The 18,770-nt window shown below is 49.9% G+C and overlaps 2 protein-coding genes across 2 annotated transcripts; both read left to right on the top strand.

Moving 5' to 3' along the window:
* Positions 1-267: 267 nt before the first annotated feature.
* NET1 (neuroepithelial cell transforming 1) lies at positions 268-11,499 on the top strand (the record flags this gene model as incomplete). The annotated part of the gene is made up of 10 exons (XM_082011154.1): positions 268-1,289; positions 5,834-5,941; positions 6,752-6,919; positions 7,693-7,755; positions 8,197-8,293; positions 8,416-8,492; positions 8,990-9,247; positions 9,445-9,615; positions 10,528-10,714; positions 11,099-11,499. Exons 1-10 carry the CDS (start codon positions 1,197-1,199, stop codon positions 11,497-11,499), a joined length of 1,623 nt encoding a protein of 540 aa, XP_081867280.1. The 5' UTR covers positions 268-1,196.
* Positions 11,500-17,811: 6,312 nt separating this feature from the next.
* LOC309411427 (calmodulin, striated muscle) lies at positions 17,812-18,370 on the top strand (the record flags this gene model as incomplete). Its single annotated transcript, XM_082008057.1, has 1 exon — positions 17,812-18,370. The coding sequence occupies exon 1, from the start codon at positions 17,921-17,923 to the stop codon at positions 18,368-18,370; it is 450 nt and encodes a 149-aa protein (XP_081864183.1). The 5' UTR covers positions 17,812-17,920.
* Between the last annotated feature and the right edge of the window lie 400 nt (positions 18,371-18,770).

The raw sequence follows: 18,770 nt of genomic DNA, 5'->3' as shown, positions 1-18,770 counted from the left end.
GGCACAGATTTGCTGAGAGTAGCTCTTCATGGGAGAGAAGCAAACAAAATTTAAAAAAAAAAAGAAGGGGGGGAGGGAAGGGGGGAAAACACGACCCAAAAAGCCAGGGGAGGGGACAGGAGGACTCTCCTCCTGCCTGTTTCTCTGAAAGATGCCATTGCAAACCCTCTGCCAGGCCCCCAGCCAGCCACATGGGAGCTACAGACCAGCTTGGCGGGGACCCTGCAGTGTTCCTGGCCACCGCAAATCTATGTCCACTGAGATAAAGGTTGGTTAGCATAGGTAGGCAGCAATGCAGCTGCCCTCCTATTACCAAATAAACTCAGTTTATTTTTACCAGCACAAGAGACCTTTTATTTTGGAGATTTGTAGCAGTGCCAGGAATAATATGACTTGAACAAACAAACAGAAAATACAAACCCTTTGCATCTATGGCCAGGCCTGCTGGGACAGGCTCCCCTGTTTGAGGGGGAGAGGCACAGCCCAGCCCCTGGCTAACAGAGCAGTGCCAGCGCAACCTTTAAAGCTGAGAGCAGACTTAAAAGCACAGGTCTAGACAAGAATTTTTTTTTGAGCAAGGAGGGCTGAGGCTGGTAAAAAAAAAAACAAAAACAAAAAAAACCAAACAAAAACCTCACAGGGCAAATGATTTATGTTCCAGCGGTGGCAATGATAGCCGCCCTCGGGAGGAGCATGTCCCACCGCCACGCTTGTGAGACAGCCATAGGCGGTGGCGGGCCCCAGCTCTGCAAGTGCCAGTGATGAAAAGGAGGGGGGAAAAAAAGCCAAAAGCTAAAACACACATTTGGTTTTGTCTCTTTCAGCACACATAATGAAAGCCCCACGCTTTTCAAACTGCTTTCCGGTGTGGGGTGTGGTAGAACACTCCCCTTGACCCTCAGTGGGTGCCTGCATCACCTTGTCTTGAAGCAGAGCCTCTCGGAGGTCCCATTTTGGGGGAGTTTAGGAGGAAATAAGGGCTGGGAAAGGGGTCCAGAGGGTCGTCGCCCCCAGGCACCGTGTCGCTGGGGCGGGGCTAGCAGCCAATGGGCGTGGCTTCGGGTGGGTGGGGCGGGGCCGTGACGGTAAGCCCCGCCCCCGCCGGTGAGGTCGGGGAGCGGCGCGGCGGCGGGCGCAGAGCGGGGATGAGCGCGGGCTGAGGCAGCGGCGGGCGGGGGAGGCCGCGGCGGGCGGCCATGGTGGCGCACGACGAGCTCGGGGGGCTGCTGCCCATCAAAAGGACTATCCGGGTGATCGACGCGCAGAACCAGTCCTTCAGGGAGCAGGAGGTGAGGAGAAGCGGCGGCGGAGAGGGGAAGAATAAGGGAAGGATGGAGGGGGGAATTTTGAGGGGGAAGCGCGTGGGTTTGGGAGCCCCCACGCACCTTCCCGCTCTCAACGCCTGAGAGGAGGCGACGAGCCGGGTGCGCCGCCGGCCGAGAGCCGGCGCCGGAGTGAGGTGTAGGCAGCGATTTGAAAAAAAAAAAAAAAGTATTTATATATATATATTTTTTTTTTTCAAATGCCAAGTTCATAGTCCCTGGAGGAGTGAGACCAGGGAGCCGAAACCGAGCTCGGCGCCTCACCTGACCCCGCTCCTCCCAGCGGGATTTTCAGTAAAAAACCGCCTGTTCTGTGCGCTCTTTCCATTGACAGAATTTTTCCTAATTAGGGTGTTTGTTCGCTGCATAACATCCCCCTTCCCCCCCTAAAAAAAGGGGGAAGGGGGTTGGTTGGGGGCTTGAGTGTTTTTTTTCTTTGAAGTATTGTTATTTTTATCGTCTGTTGTTATGTAGATGAGAATAATTGCGTTCCTGGTAGATGCTCGCATGCCTCCTGCTGCGACAGAAGGCAAAAGTTCAGCAGCCAGGTAGGGACCGCAGCCCTGGGCAGGGTTTTATTGCCGAGATTAGCGGTGAGATGAGGTGGAAAAGAAAAAAAAGGCAGCTCCAGACAGCTTTGGGGTTTGAGGGCTCCAGTCTGAGTCGCCAGCCTCTTAAAATCCTGGCTTTAAAACAGCGAAACTTGGGCAATCTCATTGTGCAAAAGGCAAACCAGATGTTGGGAAAGAAATAACACAAACCAGATCTCTTAAAGGAGAGCAAATCGTCTCTAATTCTTCAAAAGTGTATTTTCTGTAGGGTATAGCCTTGTATGCTGGGTCTGGGCTTGAGTAATGACTTCTAAGCCAACACTCCTATCGGTGCCAGCTGCTGAGTTGCTATCAAGAGCCCCTGAAGTTATCAGTGGAGCATAAGGCCAGATTTCTCCCTTGGTCACGAACAGCTTGTTGAACTTGAGAAAGGCGAGGGTTGTAATCTCCGTACTGACGTGTCAAGCCAGAGGCTGGTTGTTCGGTTTGAGTGCAGACAGCCATTTTCAGAGCAGAGCTTGAGATTCAGCAAGCTCCTTTGCACGTGAATCTTAAAATAAGATAGTCAGGTGGTGATGATTTCTGGCAGGAGTTATTCCAGCTGGTGACTGAAATCCCTTTTCGCTTATTTGGCTTAATAGGAAAAGTTTTGCTGCGCGTGGTTTTTGGATTTGTCATGGTGTTTGTACGCAGTGGTATGGGACTGGCACGTAGGACATTGCACTCTAGTAAGTGATCCTTGTAAAAACCACTAATTATTACCTAGTATGGGAGGAAAGGTTGGAGATGTGCATGCTGCTAGAGGAAAATGTTTGTTGCTCAAAAGTAGAGCTTGGTTTTCTTTCGAGCAGCAAGGTGCAGTCTTTTCACAATGTAAAGAGTTAACCCGCATGTAGAAGCACTTGAACAAATTCCACTAGTGTGAAGTCTTGCCTGCCAGCTGAGGCACTGAGGCACAGATTTAGCTTTTGTGTGTATGTTTATGATATATTTATATTCGGTTTTAATAAAGAGTCCCCTGGGGGAAAGAAAAAAAATCTGAATGGAAGCAGAAGTGCTGTTGAACTCACTGGGGTTTTAATTATCTGTGGGTGCTGTAGTGCTTAACACCACTAGCTTGTTACAGGAACTTTGTAGACTTCATTCTAATCTGGGCTTCTGTAAGTATTACAGCATGGAGACGGACTAATCGTTGTTTCCAAGTACAGAACTGAAAAAATACTGAGCCAAAGTTATCCATAGTATGAACTGCACTGAGTCTCAGTTTACACCGTGACTGAGTTTGACTGTAAGTCGAGTACATAACCGCAAGCTGAAATGCAGATCTCGGACAAGGTGAAGTTTCTAAGGAGAGGGATTTCCCCCCCCCCCCCCCAGCTTGGATCAAATGATATTGCTGGAAGGAGAAGAAACAGATGATTTTTTTTTGGCAGTCAAGCCATTCATGTCTGAGAGTACTCACAGGACAGAAAGTGGGATTTGTTTCTCTTTAAGGAAGAGGAAATGGCCTTTTGCTAAACTGAATTTATAGCATACAGAAGTTTTTCTGTTGGCCAAACACCCCAGGGGAGCACATTGCATGTACAGACAACGCTCTGGTCATGCCGATCTGTGCGAAATTCCTCCCTCCTCAGAGCAGAGCAGGGCTCCTCGGGAGCCATGCTCCCTCTCGTCCAAGAGACCAGTGCTTTTCACTTCCAGCCTGTCTTTGCATGTCTCACGATATGTCAACTGTTCGGAAAAGTGGCAATTTATAATCCCAGGGAGCCCCTTTGTACCGCCTGTCCTGCACCGAGAGCAGGAATGCCTTCTGCCAGACCTTGTGCATATGCACATGTCGCTTCAGCCTAGCACAGATGTGCTGGGAAGGCATTCGCACATGTCCCTCCGCACAGATAGCGTGTCATTGTGTCTCATGTCTGTAAAGGCTGCAGAGTTGACCCTTTAACAGTGATTGCTCAAGCGTCCTAAAGTACTGAGGTTTCTTGCTATTAATATTCAGTGTCATCTTTTTCTTTTCCATGCTATTTATATTGCTGGCCTTGACAAAGCTGTATGTGGCTTATGTCTGTGTATTTTATGCTTACGTTCCTGCAGTTTCTTAAGCTTCTCTTGGCTTACGTTCCTTTATTCTAGTACACTGATACATGGTTTTCAAGAAGTAAATTATCTGTCCTTTTCCTCCACTCAGAAACGTCTGTGATTATTTCAGGTTTCCTTGTCTTCTTTTGAGCCCAGACTAACTTTCCAGCCTTCTGCATAATCCTTGTCCTGACTGACTCTATCTTGAGTGCAGTAGCTCATGGTTGGCAAAGGGCAAAGTGACTGCAGTGTTCCTTGTGGTGTACCTAAACACAGCTGAGGGTCAGGGTCCTGGGGTTGAGGGCGCTTTCTTACAGCTTTTCCCCATTTCTCTAGTACCCTCACAGTTCTGAGATTACCCAAACATTTCGAGCACAGCTTTGAAGACGCTTTGTGCTGTGCCAAGAGGTCTTTCTGTTCTGCATCACTCATAAATTGTTCCTTTTCATGTTTTCCCCCCTGCAACTTTGAAGGCTTAATTCAGTGTGAGCTAACCTCTTCTGTTGCTTAACACTGTGCGTAGGCAGACAGACGGGCCACTCCTCGGGTCATGTTGCTGAAATCAGATCTTGCACACGTAGCTTTTATGCTTCCTCAGTCTCCTAACTGGAATCCAGCTCTGTGTGTTCCTAGTCCCCTTTTTTGTTTTCAGTATTTGTCACTTCTGTTGCTACACAGAAGCAAAGAGTTTGGGCACTTCATCTTGCAATCTCAGACTGGAAAGAGCAGAGCTTGTCCTAAGCAGTCTTCTCAGACTTTGCCTTGTAGCCTTTTGAAACATAAGAGGAGAGATTCAACTGCGATTAACCAAAAATGCCTAATAAAGCTTTGGTAACATTTCTACTGAGATGAACTCAGAAAAGAGGCTGCCTCCATCAGCTCATCTGAACTTCATGCTAAGAAGCTTCCTTGTGATGATGAGTCACGTCCAGCCATCTGCCAGATGTTTAAGAGCACCAGAGCACCTCATCTAGCCTTTCTCTTAGCCTTAAGCTCCGAGGCCATCTCTTCCTGGCTTCCTGTTGTGTGCACCTTTCCTGTACAGTCCTTGCAACACGATATTCTTGATGTGAAAGATGTAGGGTTGCCAGCATGATTTTAAAAACTGATCTGAGCTTAAGCAGCAGGAGGTTCCATGGGGCGTTTCCTCTTTTTTGGCAGCATTTCGGTCAGGACAGAATTGAAAATGCTCTACGCTCCCGGCAGGGATTAGTGGTGTAGAAAAGCAGAAGCTCTATCTTTCAAATCTAAACAACATACAAGAAAAATATGATGACTTGTGGGGGATGGAGGGGAGCAGAAGGGGGGGGAAGTTTTGTAAACTGAGGGTTTTAAACTTTATCCGCTTCGTGTGTGTGTGTCCCTCACAGGAATGTTCAGCATGTGGTCATTTGCTATTTGTTAGAATAGCTGCTGAGGCTGTCCTGGGCTCCAACTGCTACTTTTCTCTCCAAAATAAAATTAAAATGGAAAAACACATTCTTTCTACAAAGGAAAACATGATAAAATGGAGAAGCAGATCACAGCTCCATCTTTAGATGACAGTCACTTGCCTTGCAGAAGAGAATGCTTCAGTCTATTTATGTTCAAACCATAACAGTCCCTGGTCGAGCCCTATTTTGAATTCTGACTGATGTGTATGTTATCTTGCCTCTTTTACACCAGGCAAAGTCTCTGCAGTTTAATTGCAGCCTTAAAGTTCAGACAAATATTTACAGCTTCTGCTTTCCTTTTAAGATAAATGCCTACTTCAAAACACTCTCTTTGCTGTGTTTCCCACTCCTTGAGTGGGTTCATGCTTTTTAAACCTACCCGGGCAGCTTGAGAAATTAAATGGGAGTCACAGCCAGTACAATTTGTTCTCTGCTTTATTTACAGGAGCCAAGCAATAAGCGGGTTCGGCCTTTAGCACGGGTCACATCCCTGGCGAACTTGATCTCTCCTGTAAGAAATGGTGCGGTTCGGCGCTTTGGGCAGACAATACAGGTAAAAAGCAGACCCTTCTAGTCCTAGAAGTGTAGAGACACGGGGAAGGTACTGGCTGTATGGGTGTAAAACAGGTACTGGGATTTCAAGGCATCTCTTGAAAATCTCCTATATGATTTATGCAAGGACAGAAAGCTTGCTTGGGACTTGTGGGTAAAGAAGAGTTCAGAGGTAGCTTGGTAGAGAACGATGTTATTGAGGGTTTAAGCAGTTAAATTGAGGAAAAAAAAAAAAAAAAGTGATTCAGGGAGAATTAGTTGATAAACTGTTCCAGTACTTGAGATATGTGTATTGGAGCGTGTGCTTAAATGCAAACTGACCCTGCTGTTCAGTGATCTTTCGATAATGTTAGAGAAGTGTTGTCTAAGGAACACTATACCCTACACATGCAGATAAGAGCACTTCTGTGTCTGGGTTTGAGTAACATTGTGAATCACGAGAGCAAAGTTCAAGTGGCTCCTGATTAGGCCCGTTATAGGTAGAATTATGATCCTGGTTTGTTTACTTCCTCATACCTTGGAAATAGACCCAAGCTTTACCTGCCCATCCTCCTCCCAAGTGCTGCCGCTGGATCCGTGCGGGGAGAGGCATGTGGAAAAGCTTGCTAATCTCTGGGCTCTCAGGGCTTTCTCAGCAGCTTGATTAAAGTGTTCCTTTTTCTGAGGAAAAGTGTCTGGGTGTGTTTTCCTGCCCTGTACAACAGAGGAGGACGAAGGATTGGGAGGGGTATGGATAATACTATAATACTTCTGAAACGTTGGGTCTACATATATCTTTTTAATTTTTTTTTTTTTTTTTAAATCCCTATAGTCATTTGCCCTTCGCAGTGACAGCAAGTCTCCTGGCTGTGCCCAGAAGTCATGTAGCAGATCTGCTGCTCCTACTCCTCCTAAAAGAAGAAACAGTGTACTTTGGTCTGAGATGTTAGATGTCAACATGAAAGAGTCCCTGAGCACCAAAGAAATTAAGCGCCAGGAGGTAGGTTGTCTCTTAAACAGCAGGATTGAGAAAGACAGCCAAGGCCTTGGCTTGTGCCGTTTCCTTGGCGGGGAAGGGAGTAATGAGCATCTGTGGGTGACTTTTTCTTCCTGTGCACCTTCATTTCTGAACCACTAGATTTATTTCTGCATTAGGCATGGGAAAAGGTAGGCTTCTCTCTCTTGAGTCACTAGGAAGTTCATCTCCCCAGTTTGACCCTTCAGAGATGCCAAACTCTTCCCAGCATTCCTGAAATTCGAGACCCAGCCATGCTGGTTGCTTTGCAGCAGACCCAAAGTCAGGTTCCTTGTAAAGCCAGCTGTCTTTCTTCTAAAGCTCTTGACAATTGGTTGAAAGCCAAATGGCAAGGCCTTGGCTTGTCTTTTTCCTGTAGTTCTTAGACAAATCTGCTAGTGACAACACAGAAGCTGACTAAAGACGCCTGGGATTTGACCTCTGTGGTTTTCTGGGTTTTGTTTTTTTCGTACTTGCCTGTGTAAAAGCAGTGATTTAAAAGGCGCTAATATTTAATTTGGCTTGTGCGTGAGCATCAGAGCTTTCACACAGTTGTAAGTAATGTTGCTTTCTCAGAGCTGGGAAAGCCGGCAGATTTACTGGAGGTTGTCGTGCCCAGGTGGCATACAGTGATTCAGATGGCAAAACTGCCTATTCAAGCTGCAGAGACAGGATGTACATTATGTGAGCTGAAAGGCTCTTTCAGAGGAAGACTGGGATTAAAAATGACTCTCGATGTTTCATCCCCTTCCTCACAGGCAATATACGAAATGTCCAGGGGAGAGCAGGACCTAATCGAAGACCTGAAGCTTGCCAGAAAGGTGAGTGTGTTTTTTACTGCAGTCAGTGATCGCATTACAGATAATAATGAAGTTTCTTTGCATCTGCAAACATTACATACCAGCTTTGTCAGGCCCAGAATCCCCGGTTTGAAAGCTGGCCTGGAAAGTTGACACAAACAGTCCCACAGTACCGGTTTGATTGCAACAAACCCAGCCAAAAAAAGTTGTGCTTCGCAGTCCTGCAGAGCTAGTTGGGGAGTCCCGCTCCCACATAAGGACAGTTCAGACAGGAAAGTCCTTTTCATTTGAAGGCCTTGATACCTTCATACAGAGGTGAATCTTTTTCCAAAGTCGATGTTACTCTTTCTCTTGGCTTTACTTCGTATCTGTCCTGCACGTGATATATCCCCTCATATTTAAATTGTCAACTTTTGGGCTTGGGAGATTTGAATATATTTTAATACTGACGTTCTTTGACAGGCCTATCATGATCCCATGCTGAAACTCTCTATCATGTCTGAGGAGGAGCTCACCCACATATTCGGGGACTTGGATTCTTATATTCCTCTGCATGAAGGTAAGAGCAACAGGATCATTTTCACATAATCTGCTGACTAAGAGTTAAACTCTATGCTTTCTCACATTAGAACAGCTTACTGGGGAGTTGATGCAATTTCTATTCTTGCGTTTTAATTCTAGATTTATTGGCAAGTTTAGGAGAAGCAACAAAACCAGATGGAACAGTGGAGCAGATTGGGCCCATTCTTGTGAAGTGGGTGAGTACATAACTTAGAGACAGCAGGCTAAAAATGTGCTTAAAGAACGTTTAAAGCTAGAAGCCGAAAAGCTGTGGGCTTTTGTGGCCTTGAGCAAAAGATTGAAACGGAAATCCTGGCTACACTGGAAACAATGGGAGTCTGTCAGCCGTAATGGGCCATGATTTCACCCTAGAGACTTACACTAGTGTGACTGCAATTACTTGCTGATTTATGTTTGAAATGTCTATATCTTCTGGACTGTTTGCCACTGATGTGATTTCAATAGTGTTATCACTGTTAATCTCAAACATCTGAACTTCAAAGGCATTGCATGCAGGATGCCCTTGTTCTCCTCACAAAAGACTAGCAACATATACAAGGTAGTCTGTTAGCTTTTTTTTATTGGGCAAAGTATTGCAGGAAGGGAAGTAGAACTCCCTGAGTTTGACATGTTAATATGATTTGCTTTTCATACCTGGAATTTGACTCTGGAATATCGTTCTCTTCTCCTGCAGTTACCACGACTCCATGCCTACAAAGGTTACTGTAGCAATCAGCTGGCAGCCAAAGCACTTCTGGATCAGAAGAAGCAGGACCGGAGAGTGCAGGACTTCCTTCAGCGCTGCCTTGAGTCTCCTTTCAGCCGCAAGCTAGACCTTTGGAGCTTCTTGGATATTCCTCGAAGTAGGCTGGTCAAATACCCTCTGCTCCTAAAAGAGATCCTGAGGCACACTCCCAAAGACCATCCAGATATCCAGATTCTGGAAGAAGCAGTAAGTAATAGTGACTTTGTGATTGTTGTTCTGACATAAGCATGTCATTCTGGAGTTTCAGGAAGTTTTCTTAAACTCTCAGCAATTTCATGGGGTGGTTTTCTTGGTGGACACAAATCTGTGACTAACCCCTCATGAAAGCAGATGAGGGATCAGTCCACATAGATTTAATAATTTGTAAATGTTTTGGTTTATAGATAACTATAATCCAAGGAGTCCTCTCTGACATCAACCTGAAGAAGGGGGAGTCAGAGTGCCAATATTACATTGACAAGCTGGAGTACCTGGATGAGAAGCAGAAGGACCCAAGGATTGAAGGCAGCAAAGCTTTACTGTGCCATGGCGAGCTGAAGAATAAAAATGGACATGTAAGTCCCTCGTGTTCATGGTAATTAATTCTCAAGTTTGAAAACCTTCCCTCAGAGGTAGTTAAAACTGTTTGTCTGTTATAGCAGGACCAGGAGCCCTTGCATCCTTTGGGTTAGTTTAGACAATTAACTCAATTTAAAAAACAGAAGAGAAAGCACCTGATGGCAGTCTGCATTTCAGGGTGTAAGGGAAAGTTTCCTGCTGACAGCTTAACAATTGGCCTTCAGAAGCTGGAGAATAATTAGCACCAAATTACCATAGAAAGTGTGCTCTGTGCCCAAGCACTCCATCAAAAGGGATTTCCTGCTGGCTGTTTACTTTCAGGTGCTCTGACATTCCCCATTATGAGCGCTGGCGCACAGCTCTTCCAAACAAAAGTGTTCCTGCAAAAGCCTGTTTGGCTTTGCAATGAACTGCCAGGAGTTTATCTCCCACTGCAGCAGTGCTGAAGGACCCTGCTGTACTCAAGGGTTTGCTGCCTTTTGTTCTGGCTTGCAGGGGTAACCCTGTTTTAAACATTAAATCTTTTAAACTAAACCTTTTTCTTTATTCTTTTGATTGGTTGGGTTTTTGGGTTTGGTTTTTTTTTGTTTGTTTAATTTGGCCATTACACTTCTGTATACATGAAGCATTTTGTATTGTCAGAAAAGATACTGCTTCTAATCATCCTATTCTTGCCATCTGTAAATCATAATTCACTTTCTAAGGGTCATTAAAACAATAAACCTGTTGATATATGTGAAGTCTGTGCCACCACTGCCAGGGCCCTATGTTGCTGTAGCAGGAAACTGTCAGAAAGTTAACATGGGTGAAACTTCAGATAACGTGGCCTTGGTTCCCAGAGGATGTGTAACCACTTTGAATACAGAGTACAACGCTTCGCTCATGTTCCAATATGTTTTCCCTTTCAGAAGCTCTACGTCTTCCTCTTCCAAGACATCCTGGTTTTGACCCGGCCGGTCACTCGCAATGAGCGTCAGGCCTACCAAGTGTACAGGCAGCCGATCCCCGTCCAGGAGCTGCTCCTCGAAGACCTGCAGGATGGTGATGTGAAAATGGGAGGATCCTTCCGAGGAGCTTTTGGCAATTCCGATAAAGGTATGGACCAAACCAGCTCATCTGCGTGGGATTTGGTTGGTGAGGAGAGAGTACACCAGGGCATAGATCCCCATGCACTGAGGTTCCTTTAGGATAGCAGACACGTGATACGTGTTAATGTCTACCTTTAGACTGTTGCTGCTGGGCTTTGCAGCTTTATATTTGGTGGCCGTGAACTTACTTATGGTGCTTCACAGCGGGTGCTCAGATTAAAAACATTTATTTCAACATGTCTGTGCTCGGTTGGGTTTGGTTTTTTTTTTTTGTGGGGTTTTGAACACTTTCCCTGAAATAGAGCAGGGCAGTCCAGGTCACTTGTCTAGCAATGGAATATCTAAATATTGAGCTAGGAACTGATCTGCTTTTTCCTATGTTTATCTTCAGCTAAAAATATCTTCCGAGTTCGTTTCCAAGATCCCTCCCCAGGCCAGTCCCACACGCTGCAGGCCAATGATGTCTTCCACAAGCAGCAATGGGTTAATTGCATCCGAACCGCCATCGCTCCCTTCCAGCGGACTGCTGCCGCAGCAGAGCTGAAGGAGCTGCCGGAGCTGAGCGAAGAGTCGGAGGAGAACAACCCCTCTGCGCCCAACATCAAAGCCCAGAAGAGGCAGTCTGCCATGTCTGGCATAACTGAGATGGAGCTAGACGAAAGCACATCCGAGTGTGGCTCCATCCTGGACTCGGAGGAAGCCCAGGGCGTGAAAACACACAGAACATCGTCTGGGCACAGAAAAACAAGGGAGAAGCAGCTAAGTGGCAAGCGGAAAGAAACGCTAGTGTAAAGAGGAGCCCAGCAACATCCTGGTGGAAGACTGTTTATTTATAAATAACGTGTACATTTTTCTTGTAATGTGAGCATGATTGGATTCACTCTACTGAAAAGAATTTTTTGTTGGTTTTTTTATGTTGTAATGGCAGCTACTGGTATACAGTTAACACTGTTGAACTGGAGTCTGTTTTTACAAACGTAGCCACTTTGAATCTGGTTTTAATGCTGTTGAGTGAGTGATTCGGAAGCCCTCGTGCCTTTGACCGCTCATGGCAGATTTGAAGAACACACTTTGATCTCTGAAAGAGTTCCACGCACGGTGTTTGAGGCTGGAAAACAGTAAACCTAAAGCGGAAGTTTGGGCCGCCACTGCGAGCCTGGCAGCACCTCCCTTTGCAGGGAGTTTGGATCAACGCTGCACGAGTCCTTTTAAAGTAGACTCAAAACCTGAATTCACATTTTCTTCTTGTCTGGTGCAGCGCATGTTTTGCAGTGTATGATTATCATAATCCATACAACTTTTCATGTTCAAAAAAAAAAAAAACCACCAAAACGAAAAACAGATCCCAGGTTCAACAGGTTCTCAATTTACCTACTGGAATCTTTCATCTTAGTGTGTCCTTTGTACATTCCTCATTTTCACTCTTGTAACCTGCCAGATATTTAATTTTTTTTTTATTAGTTGTTTTGTTTCAAGTTTGTTTGGGGGGTTTGGGGATTTCTTTGTTTTTCTTTCTTTTTTTTTTTTACTTTTGTATTTTGTTGTTGTTCAGACTTGGCATTTCCTTTCAAGTACTTGATCCTTCTTGCTCTGAGGTATGCATGTACATACTGTTTCTCATGTCGCTCCACAGTTCTGCAGAGCGCAGGCAAGCTGTAGCGTTACAAGCCGGTGACTGGGAGGAGACGCTGAACGTACCCTGTTACGATGAGCGACGTAAACGGCTTGTGTGCGCTCCGGACTACTGAAAGAGAACTGCATCGCTAATGGGTTTTAGGAAGGTTTTAGGCACGTTTTAAAGGGTTTGGGGAGGGAAGAGGAGCAGCAGCTAGAGGGGAATAGCGGGGAGTGAAGGTAGATTTTTCTTGTCATCGTTGCCTTTTGGAAATGAAATGCCCTCTGCAGGGAGGCAGGACTGGAGGCAACCAAGGGGTTATTGCATGTGGTAGAAAGGTAGAGAAGAGGAAGCATTTGAAGCTGATGAAGCGTGAGGAGAGAAGAGGTAGTGGTTGTATATACTCATAATGGCGACACTGCCATGTTCTAGAGGTCCAAAGATTCGTGTGAAAGATGCCAGCTCGGTAACTGCACTGCAAAGCGTTGTAGGAAACAAAGCGGTGACAGCTTTGAGCAAAGACAACGGGTTGTTCCTGTAATTCAGCTGGTGGTTACAGGGCGAGGACAGCAATCCCATGATACCCAGCCTCGAGCGTTACCTGAAATCCGTGCTTGAGGAGCCGTAACTCACATGTAAAGGGTTATGGCCTGTCACGTGTTTGGCCAGTAATGTTGGAAATGGGAAGAGGATGTACATAGACACAAACCTGTGGTTCTCTGTAAATGTATTGTACAGTTTCAAGTGCCAAGTACAATTAAATTCCTGACAGCCTCTTGCCGCGTCGTCTGAGTTACTGCCCGGGAGGGATGTGCTCATGCAGTGGGTGCTGCCAGACGGCAGCAGATAAGCGCGTACCTGCATGCTCCAGGCACGTAGGGCTGGAGCTCGCAGAAGGAAGCCGTGGCTTTATTCAAAACCCTCTTCTCTTGTCACAGTTCCTCTTTGTGCCGCCGCGGCTGGGCAGGAGACGAGCTGGTGTTTTACAGCTCAGTGTGCGGCGTGGGGCCCGGCAGCCTCTGCCCTTCAAGTGCGACGGGCGGTCGCTGCAGAACAGGGCGCAGCTGCGTGACTCACGCCGGCACTTGCATCACTCTCCTCCGTTTCTGGGGGAAAAGGGAGCAGTGGCAATAATCCCTGCCCTCCTGGGGCACTGAAACCTCCTTCCTACAGAACAGAAACCACCCTGCAGAACTGAAAGGGTCCTGGTTTAGCAAATACTTAGAAAACGAACTTTCTGAAGCAGCCTTGAGCGGAAGGGGGACCCCACTGAGCAGAATCCCCTCTGCCAGGGCAGTGGGGAGCACCCGGTGATCAGCAGCGTGACGAAAAGCTCGCAGCCCTCCCAAAACGCTGCAGCCTGACCATCTAGGGTGGTGTCTGGGCATGGCCGCAGCTCCCTGCGAGCCCGGCTCCAGGCCCGTGCCCTCGGGATCCCCCTCTGCGCCCTCGGGGCCCTGCTCGGGAGGGAAGGCAGAGCTCAGTTTGCAGGGACTGGGTTTACAGCTGAGCTTTGACCTGTGAAGCTGCATTTTGATCTGGAGGGGATTCAGCCCTTCCCATGCAGGGGGAAACGGGGGGGAAAAAAACCTCCTTTTGCCAAAAAAAAGATTTAAAAAAAAAAAAGTAGGATTAGTGAGCTTGTCCTCAGCAGAGAGGAAATCCTGCCGAGAGCCTGCTTATCCTCCCGCACGTCAGGCTGGGGCTGAACCTTCGTCTCGTCGTCCTGTGGCCGCCAGACAGCAAATTAGCCAAAAACTTAATTTCCCTTTAAAAGTAAATCCCCCTCCCCGACTCCCAGTGGTTCCTATCCCTGCTCCGTCCCTCCGGGAGGAATGTGCAGACCGCAGCCCTCCGCCTCCTCCACCCTGGCTTTGCTAGACTAAACAAGCCGGGCTTCCCTGGTTTCCTCCGGCGCTGAACGCCATCGGGTCTTGGCCAGCCCTCTCCTCGCCTGTGCTGCTAAACCGCTGAGCCAAGACCCCCATCCCATGTAGGGGGGACCCTGGGACACAGCGACCCAAGGGCAGAGGGGGGTCCCCGAGCCCCGCTGAGCCATCCTCAGCCACCCCGGCCGTAGCAACGTCCCCGTCGTGGCCAGTGAAGGGGAAGGCGTCCGTGCCCGGTGGACACGTGGGCACCTCCGCCTTGGGTAAGCAGTGACCCAGCCCCGTATTTACCTGTGGGGATCCACCCAGCTCGGGTGCTACGTGCGGAGCAGACCCACCAGCACCCTGCTTTACAGGAGAGACCTTCCCAGGGTCGGGCTCAGAGCGGGGCACATCCCTTTCCTGAGCATCTCCCCAGCAGCCCCATCCCAGCTTCCCTCCTCCGCCGCAGGGACGTTTGGCAGGCCCAAAAGTGGGACCGGGGTCCCTTCGCTTGGGCTAGAAAAACCCGACTTTAGGAGCTGCCCTGCAGACCCTGCAGTTCGCCCTCCGTTAAAACGATGCCTAAAATACAACACAAGTCACCAAAGCCCAAATCTTACACCCAGCAGCTGCAGTCCCCTGGAGACCCCCGCAGCCTTTGTGGGATCGTGCCCGAGCTCAGCCTCTCCAAAATCCCGTTTTCCACATTAAACCCTGATGCAATTTATGCTGGGCTTTGCGGAGGTTCCTCCACATCCCCACGGACGCGCGTGGGACCGGCCGGCCTCGGCATGTCTGGGCTCACGTCGGGGCACAGGGCCCCGCGGAGGTTTCCCGTCGGAGCGGTTTCCCTCTCCGCCTCCAACTTTCTCTTTTTCCACAAATTCGTCAGCCTCCCCCGCCACCTCGTCTGCAAATGCAAACCCAGACATCGCCGCACACATCTGCGCACATCTGGGCGGGCGTTACGAGCCGCGCGGGCTCGGGGTGATCCAACTGGGTGCTTTTAACCATCTGGTTTGGGTCTTTTTTTTTTTTCCAGCGGTTACCTGCATCAGACCGCCCAAAGCCAGACGCCGAGGCTGAGCGGGGCGATGCCGGGCGGAGGGGCCACTTGGAAAAAGCCGCGTGAGGCTTTAACGCCGGCCGTGTGCACCCTCCTTCATCAAAGCATCGACCCTTCCAGCTCCGGTTGGAGACATCCCGAGGGAAAACCGGCTGCCAAAATACCCGTCAGCCGGTGGCTGCGTGCTCCTGCCTCCCACCATGGCGGCCTCGCCACTTTCCTCTCCTACCCCGCGGCCCAGCTCGGATGCCGTAGATAGGACTCGGCCATGAACCGCAGGATTTTATGGGCCAGCAGGCGGTTTTATTAGGTTAATTATCCTGTCATGTTAACGAGGGCGCAGTTAAGCACAGTCCAAATCAAGGGCTGGCTTGACGTTCTCCCAAGGACTGCTGCAAGCGTGGGAGGCGATGGGTGCTGCTGATGGGGAGGCGATGGGTGCTGCTGATGGGGAGGCGATGGGGAGGTGATGGGTGCTGGCGATGGGTGCTGGTGACCGGGAGGTGATGAGGAGGTGGTGGGTGCCCTCGATGGAGAGGTGATGGGGAAGCAAAACCCCCAGCAGCTTCCAGCTTCGCTCAGCACCAAGGGATACCCAGGGTGGAGCAACCCCTTTGTCCTCAGCAAAGTGACCCGGGGTCCCCCCACTCAGCCCACCCTCATTTTGGAGCTCAAACAGCTCCGCCAGTTGCTTGAGCACACACCTTCATCCTCTCGGGCTTTGAAAACACCCGGTTATCTCTTGGGTTTTGCTTCTCCCAGCTGGGTCCGAGCCAGCTCCCCCTCCTCTTGGCTCCTTGCTTGGCTGCCCAAGGCTCTTTCACAGCAATTTTGATTTGATCTTATTAAATCCGGAGCAGAACAGCAAGCGCGGGCAATTAGACAGACAATTAGGGAGCAGCTCGTTGCACAAGAAGAGCTGCCAGGACCTCCCCTCCCCGAAACGCGCTCGCGGGGCGAGTAGTGCCGCGCCTCTCGCCAGACGGGTTCCCGGCACAGCTTGGCCGATTCCTCCCAGCAACTGCAGCATTTTATGTGCCCAGAGTTTTTTCCAGATGATGTTTTTCCTCAGGATGGTGATCCCCTCCCACAATTTGTCCCACCTGGAGGCCCCATTTCCCTCGTGTTCCTCAGTTGTCCCATGGATTGGCTTCTGTTTTGTGGCCTTCCCTCCAAATCCCACAGCCCTGATTCCTCACTGGGTTAAACTGGGGTAAACTGGTGCCATTTTCCTGTAGAAAGTCAAACTATCTTCTGCTGTGGACCCTGGTCATCTGGTCCATTAGCTCCTTGGCCTGCCTGGTGAAGGTCACTGTTATGGGCACATAGGAAAGGGGGATGGATGGTTGGAGGGACAGGTAGAGGGATGGTAATGTAAATGCGTGGGTGGATGGACAGATGCATGGACGTATGGTTGGAGAGACGGATGGATAGTTGACAGGATGGATGATTGGGTGACTGGATGCACGGGTGGATGGACAGAGGGATGGATGGATGATAATGTGGTTGGGTGGATGGATGGTTTGGTTGGTGGGATGGATGGGTGGTTTGGTTGGTGGGATGGATGGATGGATGCATGCATGAATGCATGGATGCATGGATGCGTGGATGCATGGATGGATGGGACAGTTGGTAATGTGGTTAAGTGTATGGATGGACACATGGATGGAGACTTAGGTGGCTGGGTGGATGGATGCACAGCTGGGTAAATGCATGCATGGATGGATGAACAGATAAATGGATGGAGGGATGGATGGGAGGTAGTGAGACTAGATGGAGGGATGGACAGTAGGATGGATGGACAGCTGGACAGAGAAATAGCCCTCATCATCATTTGTCTCTGAACCCTCCTGTACTCCCTGCTGTAAGAGATGAGTAAAAACGAAAGCGAGCCATTACAACATGGTTAACCCTCACTCATCCCCAGGGTTAACCCCTGACTAACCTGGGCAGGACTCATGGCACCGCTCACCTGATGCACCACCACGTCAGCTGCCCCGGGGGCTGCGGGGCCGTTCTCGGGTAGCCCAGAAGAAGCATCACGGCTGACTCAGGTCTCCGTCAGCGCGGAGCACATCAGCTTCGGGCAGCCAGGCTCTGCCCGGACCTGCACGAGGGAATCCTCCCTCGGCAGGTTTGGCACCCTGCCAGCATCGCTGTGGTGGCCCCGGGGCTGGGGAGACCAGGGGGACCCCTCTCAAACCCCCATGTGGGGCTGGAGGCCTTTGCAGAACTCCAAACCCTACCAAAATCGTCTTAAAACAGCCAAAAATAGCGTGTATCACCCCCCTTCCGCCAGCGCCCTGCCTCTCCCCGAAACCACCACCTCGCTGCAAGCCACAGCACAAATCCCTTAATTAGGGCGTTCGTTAGGAGCCGGCCCCGCAACATGCCACTAGTGGAGCAAGCGGGACGGTGGCCCAAGGGGGCTGGTGGTCACCCTCCTTCTCCAGCACCCCGAAACTCCCCTGCCCGCTCCGCTGGGGTCCAGCTGAACCGTTCCTGCTGACCCCGTGGCTCAGGCTCTCCCGCGTGCCCCAGCTCCTGCCTCCTCCTCCTCCTCCTCCGGGGAGAGGCAGGCTGGAGGGAGGAGGCCCCATCCGCGCCTCCCCGCGGCGTCACGGCGTGCCGGGGCAGAGCCGCGTGCGAGCGGGGAGCGCCATGGCCGAGCGGCTGTCGGAGGAGCAGATCGCCGAATTCAAGGAGGCTTTTTCCCTTTTTGACCGGGATGGAGACGGCTGCATCACCACGAAGGAGCTGGGCACCGTCATGCGCTCGTTGGGGCAAAACCCCACCGAAGCAGAGCTGCAGGACATGGTGGGGGAGGTGGATGCCGACGGCAGCGGCACCATCGACTTCCCTGAATTCCTCTCGCTGATGGCGAGGAAGATGAGGGACACGGACAGTGAGGAGGAGATCCGCGAGGCTTTCCGCGTCTTCGATAAGGACGGCAACGGCTACATCAGCGCGGCGGAGCTGCGGCACGTCATGACCAACCTGGGTGAGAAGTTGACGGACGAGGAGGTGGATGAGATGATCAAGGAGGCCGACTGCAACAATGACGGGCAGGTCAACTACGAGGAGTTCGTGAGGATGATGACGGAGAAGTGAGCCCCCCACCACCCACCTCCAACCCCACCTCACAGGTAACTCTCTGGGATGCGGCTTCGCACCCAACCCAGCGTCCATGGAAAGTCCCGGACCAAGGTGTCCACCCCAGCCATTGCAACGGCCACCCCAAATCCTGCCTCTCCCCCATCCCGACCCCCTCCTGCCCTGCAGCTCATGCCGGCGGTTGGAAAAAGTGAAAATTTGACTTTCATAGCGCTTTTTGTAATTTTTACTTCATTTTTTCATAGGGGACAGAGGTTGTGGTGGTCCCCCAGCCCCTCCATCCCCTACTGCCTTCTCTCCGCCATCCTGGGCTGGAAAATCCTCTTTTATCCCAGCCAGAGCGTCACCAGTCAGCATCTGCATCGGATGCGGGCATCCCACCTGGCAGGATGGGGCT

This window comes from Phaethon aethereus (assembly GCF_964289735.1).
Source record: "Phaethon aethereus genome assembly, chromosome: 1".
Lineage (NCBI taxonomy): Eukaryota > Metazoa > Chordata > Aves > Phaethontiformes > Phaethontidae > Phaethon > Phaethon aethereus.
This window is presented reverse-complemented; position numbering and strand designations above follow the sequence as displayed.